The 8,871-nt window shown below is 40.0% G+C and overlaps 1 protein-coding gene across 1 annotated transcript; it reads right to left on the reverse strand.

Moving 5' to 3' along the window:
- Positions 1-3,629: 3,629 nt before the first annotated feature.
- On the reverse strand, positions 3,630-8,144 carry LOC140535442 (rho-related GTP-binding protein RhoU). Its single transcript, XM_072656825.1, has 3 exons — positions 7,949-8,144; positions 6,499-6,557; positions 3,630-4,100 (listed from the first exon to the last, which is right to left on the reverse strand). Exons 1-3 carry the CDS (start codon positions 8,142-8,144, stop codon positions 3,630-3,632), a joined length of 726 nt encoding a protein of 241 aa, XP_072512926.1.
- Between the last annotated feature and the right edge of the window lie 727 nt (positions 8,145-8,871).

Genomic DNA, 8,871 nt, shown 5'->3' on the forward strand with positions numbered 1-8,871 from the left:
TTGTGGGTTGTTCCTGGTATGACGTGGTCAGTTCCTACGTTGCTCCAAAGAAGGACAACCCTTGAACTGGCGACAGGGTCATAGGTGCGCGATGCTCATTGATCCTATACATGAAAATGAAACTTCCATGAAACTTTAAGTGAATACATGTACCTGCATCTAAATCAAATTAATTGATCAAACTGCTTAAGCCCCGCCTTCTCATCGCCACCATTGGTCTACATATACCTGCATCTACATGTAACCATTGATCAAACTACTTAAGTCACCCCCTCGCCATTACTATTGGTCTACATGTACCTGCATCTAAATCAAATTCATTGGTCAAACTGCTTAAGCCCCGCCTTCTCATCATCACTATTGGCATATTGTACCTGAATCTACACACAGAGCTCAAACCACAGCAGGTCTACACTGTAGCATGTATCTATATGTAGTTAAATATAGTTAGTTTGATCAAGTGATTGAATATTTATAATTATTTACTTTGTGTTTTAACTATTTATAGTTGGCAAGTTAGCTAGTGCTTATGTTACCGTGCTAATAGCACCATTTTTATAAAGGGTTTGGTGGGTGACATGGTAAAAAATGTATATTACAATATTTGAAGGCATTTTTACAACACTCAATATTAAAGGCAATATTTTGACACACTGTCCTTAAAATCACATAGACTATAGTGACTTATAATCCAAATCTGCTGCATGTTCGCTAATTAAACAGCACTAATTACACTCTTTGATTTGAAACTTGTAGATGGTAAATGCTCTTTATGCACTGACGATAGGTACACTGTGCATTACGCTAACAAAATTGATCACCATACGATCAGATATTGTCATATCGCCCACCCCTACTTTGTGGTGACCAGTTTTCTGATGCATCCCTAGTCACCATTGCATTGCAGGTGGCTTAACACTGGACTACTAATTCAAGAGTAATGCCTGAATTAAGTCTGATGTTTAAGAGATATAAGGTTTAATGGCTAAATAACATTTGTCCTCATCTTTAAATAACAGGCTTTAGGTTTAACCATGTACTTTGAACTACAGTTCATTTTATAACTGGTTTCATATATATATATATATATATATATATATATATATATATATATATATATAATAGCATATATAACAACATATAAATATATATATATATATATATATATATATTTATATGTTGTTATATATCAATCAATCATTGAGTTTATATATATAACTGATTGATAAATGATTGATTGATTCAGTGATTGAATTGACAGTGATTGGTTTCTACTGTGTAGGGAGTGACCTGTAGAGCGCCTGTAGCAGCAGGTTGCTGGCTCCAGAAGGGCCCTGCTGATGTCCTTTGATGGAATCTGATTACCGGCCGTCTGGACCCTCAGCCATGCTTCCAAAGGTACAGTGGCAGCTGAGTGTTGGCATTGCTGAGTGAAGGGCAGCTGATGCTTGTTTGTTCGACTAAATCGCTGAACCGAACTGTCTGTTTAACTTTTTACAGCCCTATTTTCATACCCTGCAGATGGAGGGAATCTTCAGCAAGTCAGCAGCAAGAGGTAATGACACCTTTTGACAGTGGTAACTAAAGCAAGAGGATTTTAACCCCTTGAACTAGGGACGTCCCGATCAGATCCAGTGGATTGGCGTATTTACTGGATCGGGTATGGACTATTTTAATCCTGATGTAATTCTGAGCCTTCGTTTTAACCACGTGTTCACAGCGCCATCTGGTGTGCTCAAGGAGCCATTAACATACATATAGCCCAGCCAGCAGAAGGTCAAACGTGGTTCTGCAGTGTGGAGCTATTTTACAGTGGAACATGAAAACAGACCATAATATCTGACCCTTTATAAAACTCTCACTGAAACGCTCTGTTTTACCAGCGGGAGAACCGGACACCCGCTCACTCGCCTTTCTCTGTTTATAAACCAGCACTAACGCTAATGCTAATACACACACACACACACACATGCTATAGAAACCCCAATCACACACACAGCACATTCACCCACTATAAACCAGTTATTACACACCAGTAGACCAACAACCACAGATACCAGTCCAGAGTGTGTACCACTACACTCATACACACACACACAGGAAGTGATCTGACTGCAGTGTTGTAAAGGAGCCAGGAGCTGATCGGGGGACAAATTTGGGAACAAAATAACCTGATAAGGACATCGATACCTTGTACCATAGCTTTGTGGTTCAGTCATTAACCTTAAAATGCTGTCATTCAATATCTTTCAGTACTACTACTATGAATTTTAACCCATTCGATTGCATTGTCTGTATATCTATGTTTATATATCTATATGATTCAGAGTCTGTGGCTTCTTTCAGTGTTTATTTAGGTAATAAAAATTACATCATGTAAATAACAAAATGTCATTAAAAAAAACAAAAACAGAGACATCCAACCTCTATATTTTATAATTTAAATCACAAATAAGTGCAGGGGTATCCAAACTAGACCATTCCTCAAATTTCCTTGAGTATAAAATAAATAATATACATCGTTTTGTAAACAAAATGTAAAATCAGTGAGTAATAAGTTAATAAACAGTGTGGATCCACATTTCTTCTTTACCAACCATCCCCTTGAACTCGAACGTCCATCTAGGTCATTCCAAGCATCCCAGAGAATATCTGAGCATCTTCCTGCTCTTATGGCTGTTCATGACATCCTACATCGGATGATGTCAGCTTCAGGATTCACTGTAAGCAAATGAGAACTTTCTGCTTGACCAACTTTAAGGAAAAGAATTATTCCAGCGTAGTAGACGAGTAGTGGTTGTCGTTCAGATGTAAGGGTTGGTGGAAAAGCAGCTACAGTTCCAGAAGTCTTTAGAAACTGTAGGAAATGTACCTACAGTGCTGGAACTCTTTCTATCTTATACAGTTCCAGGGCATCCAATTAAATACCAATTAATACCTATAAATACCAATTATTCTGGAGCTCTTTAGTTCCTCAAAGGTTCTGGAAGTCTTCTATCTCAAACAGTTCCAGAACCTGATAAGTATCTAATATTTTGTAACCTATGAATTTCCCAAAACTTCACTGGAAAATCACCAATAGTACTGGAAGCTTCTCGAATCTTGATGGATAAGTGGGTGTAGCTTAAGATAGCTCTATTTCCTCTAAAGTTTCTGGAACCTTGGTGGAAAAGCAGGCATAGCTTCAGAACTTCTGGAACTTGAGGAACCTTGCTGAATAAGTGGCCTTTATTCTGGAACTTTACGCATTGCTCGAAAGTTTCTGGAACCTTGGTGGAAAAGCGTAAGTACCTCTAAGGTTTCTGGAACCTTGGTGCCATGTGTTCCTTTGGAACCTTGGAACCATGTGTTCCTCTATAGTTTCTGGAACCTCGGTGGAAAAGCGTATGTTCCTCAAAAGCTTCTGGAACCTTGGTGGAAAAGCTTGAGTTCCTCTAAAGTTTCTGGAACCTTGGTGGAAAAGCAGGTGTTCCTCTAAAGTTTCTGGAACCTTGGTGGAAAAGCAGGTGTTGCTTCAGAACTTCTGGAACTTCAGAAACCTTGCTGAATAAGTGGCCGTTATTCTGGAACTTTTTAGATTCCTTAACTTTGGTGGAAACATCCCTCATGTGTCCCCGTGTGGGATGTCCTCACACAAAACAGCTGAGTTTTCTCCACCAGGTTTCTGAGAGTTGTTTGATCTTGTCAGGCGTTTTCTCCCTCAGCGTGTGCCTCCCCCTCAGTCCCTCCTCACGCACCTCCTCCGCATGCTGAAGGCTCGCCACGATGGCTGCGTCGAACACCTCCTTCAGGTTCTTCTGCGTTAGTGCCGAACACTCTGTGAAGGCCACGGCCCCGATGTTCTGAGCACACAGACGTGCGTCCTCCTCACCGACTGGCCGCTCCTGCTCTGCCGCGAGTCGGATGAGGACCTGCACGTCCTCCCTCAGATCTGACTGTGTCCCTACAAGGACAACAGGCACCCCCGGGCACAGGCGACGGATCTCTGGCGCCCACCGCTCCGTCACACTGCGGAAGGTGGGTGGCAGGACGACACTGTAGCAAAGTAGGACAACATCAGCGTTGTGGTAACAGAGTGGACGGAGGCGCTCAAACTCCACCTGTAGGGGGAAGGACAGGGGCACACTGTGAGCTTGGCAACTTTCAACAGAACACTATTTAGCTAGCTGGAAGCTAGAAGCTCGTTACATCAAGCATATCTAACACCTAACATACAGTGCCTTCCATAACGTTTCCCTCCACAGTTTTAAATTTGTGTATAATGTATAGAGTAGGTCCTCCTTGTCCCACCACAACAGTTCTGACCATTCAAGGCATGGACTCTGACAAGACCTCTGAAGGTGCCCTGTGGCATCTGGCACCAAGACGTTAGGGGCAGATCCTTTAAGTCCTGTAAGCTGTGAGGTAGGACCTCCATGAGCATCATTCTTAGTCCTTAGCTGACCATGAGAAGCTGTCCTTTCTTGGACCACTTTTGGTAGGTAATGACCACTGCATACCGGGAACACCCCACAAGACCTGCCTGATGTTTCGGAGATGTTCTGACCGAGGATTACTAGATGCAAGAAGCAGGCTAGAAGCATCCTCTCTCCCCATGTCTAGCACTTTCAAGAGGCTACTGTCCGCAAAAGACTTCATGAACAGAAATACAGAGGCTACACCACCAAAACAGCATGGCCAGGTTACAGTTTGCTCAAAGTACTTATAAGAGTTGTGGAAAAAGATGCTATGGACAGATGATTACCTTCTACCAAAGAGATGGAAAGAGCAACGTGTGGAGGCAAGAGGGAACTGCCTATGTTCCAAAGCTTACCACCGCATCTGTGAAACATGGGGGTGGTGGAGTCATTGCCTCAGCCTACACGGCTGCCCCAGGTACTGGCTCACTCATCTTCATGGATTTTTTAAGTCGCGGAAGTACAAGCTTAACAGAGCATCCCCAGCTGCATTTAAATAAATGAATAAATAAAACTGTAAGAAACTGTAAAATGTATAAAAAATAACCTTCATCAGAATCTGAGAAGGCAAAGGCAGTGGCTTAGTCCCAAACATTATGGAGGGCTCTGTACAAAGCACAAATATGCTATTTTTACAGCGGTGTGCTAACATCTAAATGTTTGGAATAGTGTCTCAAGAAGAAGGTAGGCTGTCTCTTCTCAAACACCCAACTACCTCTTAGTCAGGAAGGACCACGCCCTGGAGGCTGAAACGGGGAGGAGAACTCATTGGCTTCGTGATGGAGCGTGAAGCTGAGTCCACCTGTAGCTTGTTGTGAGCATTGGAGGAGAAGGGAGGAGATAGGGTGGAAATGGGTGCATCACAAAGGTGAAGGGAAAAGGTGAGGATGGGCATGGTCCTTCTTCCAAAATGAACTCCCTAAACCCTGTAAGTAGGCCTCTCAAAATAGTAGAGTGTGTACCACTATTTTGTACCACCAAAATAAGTAGGGCTCTCAAAATTAACATCAGTTTCATAGGCCCTAAAATAGAACCCTGTGGGACTACGCTGAACTGTTACCAAATCATTCATAGAAGTTTCAGCATTAATAATAGAATAATAAACCTAGGATTCAAAAGGTTAAGTTATGTCATAACTCCACATAGGAAGAAAAAACTAATGACATTGTCAGCTTGTTTCTTCCTATGTACACCCCTGCAACTCTGTGGCTACTTTATTTCAAATAGAATAACACAATATTCAGTATTAGCATTCATTAATTCACTAATCCATCTCCTCTATCTACTCTAAAAGTGCTACGGGACAGACTACGAAGCGCTAATCCACAGTCATTCAACGACTGGTCAATCAGGGGCTTACATTTAGAGACCCATCCTTTGTTTCCCACCTCTGTGATTGAAAAAAGAGGAAGAAGATCACTTTATCCATCCAATCCTATTTTTCCACATAACTATTATTAAACTTGCTATTAAACTACGCTTTATGTCCAAATGTTTGTGGACACCCCATCTAATGAAGGCATTCAGCCACTTTAAGTTGCATGCATTGCTGACACAGATGTGCAAATGCACACACAGCTTGTCTAATCCATAGAGCAGATTAACATGAACCTATAGGCACCATGTTGCCTAATGCCAGGCGTGGGCTAGAGGGGTATAAAGACCCCCCCAGCATTGAGAAGCTGTTGAGCAGTGGAACTACTGTGTTCTCTGGAATGATGGATGGTGGAGCTCAATCCAATATTTTTTTGGGATGATTTGAGGAGTTGAGCATCCAGCATCCTGACCTTACTAATGCGGCTGAATCCAATCAAATCCTCACAGCAATGCTTCACCAAAATCTAGTAGAAAGCCTTCCTCCCTGAGCAGTAGAGACAGTTCCTCCAATAAACCTTTTTAATACCCTTGATTTAGGAAGAAACAATGAATGAGCAGGTGTCCCAAAACTTTTGTCCATATAGTGTATGTTTGCTTTTTTTCACAATAACATCAGAATGAGAGAGAGAGAGAGAGAGAGAGTGTGTGTTTCATGCTCCCCCACCTGTCCGGCCATGTCACACAGCTGAAGCCGTACCGGTCTTCCATCCACCACCACCCTCGCTGAAAGATGGAGAATTAGTTACATGATCAATAACCACCCAGTCAATAATCAATACAACTGATCATTGTTGGTAAAACAGAGTGGGATTTGCTTGCGCTAGTGCCAGCGTCCCGAAATGACCTCTGAGTGACCTAGTGGCTTTAGCGTAGCAGATTTCAAAAGGTCCAGAGAGTAAAAGTAGGCTAATCATCGGTTAACCAACATCTGGTGCCAGGACATCAGGTGAGCACCACCTGGCTGAAGACCGTATGTGCAGAAGGAAAGTCTACAGTGACTCTCAGTGAATAAGAGAAACATGTTTACAGCAGCTAGAGACAATAAACACGACTCTGACACACCTGACCCACCTGACCAGACCGGGCAGGAAAATGTAAACATTCCAACATAGCAATTCAATGCAACAACAACAACAACAACAACAACAATAATATTAAATTGAAACTATATTAAAGTTGAGCTCTACTATAGTCTATAGCTTATATTTTCTATAGTCTGTATTAAACTGTGTGTAGTCTATGTGTATATTAAACTTTCATTTAAGTTATATAACTGTATGATATATTATGTTAAATATATATATATTATATTAACCTATATTAAGTTGCTTTGTAAACAGAAACAAATATAATTAACCTGCATAGAAGATTAACCAGCATTTTACAGTCCATGTTAATATTGTTTTACACATTATATATTATATTTCACTTTATTAAGTTTCTCTATTATCAAAAGTTATACTATAAACATAGTATATATTAACCTGCATTTACCGTCCATATTAATATTAAAGTTATATCTTGTAGTCTATATTAACTTGTATTATAAAGCCCAAAATAATATCAAAGTTATATATTGTAGTCTATATTAACCTGTATTATACAGTCCAGTTTAATATTGAAGTTATATATTGTAGTCTATATTAACCTGTATTACACAGTCCAGTTTAATATTCAAGTTGTATATTGTAGTCTATATTAACCTGTATTATACAGTCCAGTTTAATATTGAAGTTATATATTGTAGTCTATATTAACCTGCATTATGTTAACCTGCACACACAATAGTTTGTAGTAATATAAACATTAAAATGCATAGTGTACATTAACCTGTATTAGCCTGAAATATCTAGTCTATATCAACATTGAGGTTATATTATATAACCCATGTTAACGTAGTATTATGTTATTGATGTAAATTTGCATTATGTAGTTAATATGAATCTGTATTATATGTACCCTATATAAGTCCATATTAGATAGATATTATATATTAGATAGTATATTAAGTTAGATATTATAGTTATATAATGTGTTCAACTACATTATATACTCCATATTAAAACATTGGTTTACCTTGGTTATCATTAGAGTCGTTTATATAGGGGCTGTACCTGAGAAGTGGTCTATTGCAGTGGGGATGTACTCGGTTGGGTATCCGTTGGTGGTGTAGCTCACAATCAGGCTGGTTTTGCCCACCGCTCCGTCTCCCACCAGCACACACTTCAGCCTCCTCTCCGGCTGGGACAGGGAAAGAGTCCCGGCTCTTCTGGGTGGAACCGGAGGAACCTGGTCGTCCTGAGGCGGCATGTCTCTCTCGCAGACCGCGTTAAAGGATCCTCTGAGCGGGCTTTAAGACATGCTGCTCAGCCCTTCTCCTCGCCGCAGTCCGTGTCGCTGAGAGAAACGCCCGCTGGCTGTAGCTGAGGGAAGTTTGGCTGCAGCTGATGGACACAGCCCGCATCTGGGCTCCGGGGAAAGCGGATTAGAGCTCAGCCTACAAGTTTATTATCAGCCTACAGCAGCCTACAACACACGCAGCCGGTGCTCCGTTACAAGCCTCTTCTGGAGCCTGTAGAGAAAGCTTAGCCTGATTTAGTGAGAGGCTATAGAGCTTTATTAACACTAAAGTTATATTACACAGTCTATATTAACACTAAAATTATATTACACAGTCTATATTAACATTAAAGTTATATTACACAGTCAATATTAATATTAAAGTTATATTACACAGTCTATATTAACATTAAAGTTATATTACACAGTCAATATTAATATTAAAGTTATATTACACAGTCTATATTAACATTAAAGTTATATTACACAGTCAATATTAATATTAAAGTTATATTACACAGTCTATATTAACATTAAAGTTATATTACACAGTCTCTATTAACACTAAAATTATATTACACAGTCTATATTAACATTAAAGTTATATTACACAGTCTATATTAACACTAAAGTTATATTACACAGTCTATATTAACATTAAAGTTATATTACACAGTCTATATTAACACTAAAGTTA

The sequence above is a fragment of the Salminus brasiliensis genome, chromosome 15 (genome assembly GCF_030463535.1).
Source record: "Salminus brasiliensis chromosome 15, fSalBra1.hap2, whole genome shotgun sequence".
NCBI classification, from domain to species: Eukaryota; Metazoa; Chordata; class Actinopteri; order Characiformes; family Bryconidae; genus Salminus; species Salminus brasiliensis.

What these genes read in the sequence shown, in the direction of transcription:
- LOC140535442 (XM_072656825.1), bottom strand. Translation starts at nt 8,144, where the DNA reads ATGCCGCCTCAGGACGACCAGGTTCCTCCGGTTCCACCCAGAAGAGCC. An exon ending in TGCAATAGACCACTTCTCAG is followed by an intron (nt 6,558 to 7,948) that starts GTACAGCCCCTA and finishes TCCATCTTTCAG; the next exon opens with CGAGGGTGGTGGTGGATGGA. An exon ending in TGTGTGACATGGCCGGACAG is followed by an intron (nt 4,101 to 6,498) that starts GTGGGGGAGCAT and finishes TTCCCCCTACAG; the next exon opens with GTGGAGTTTGAGCGCCTCCG.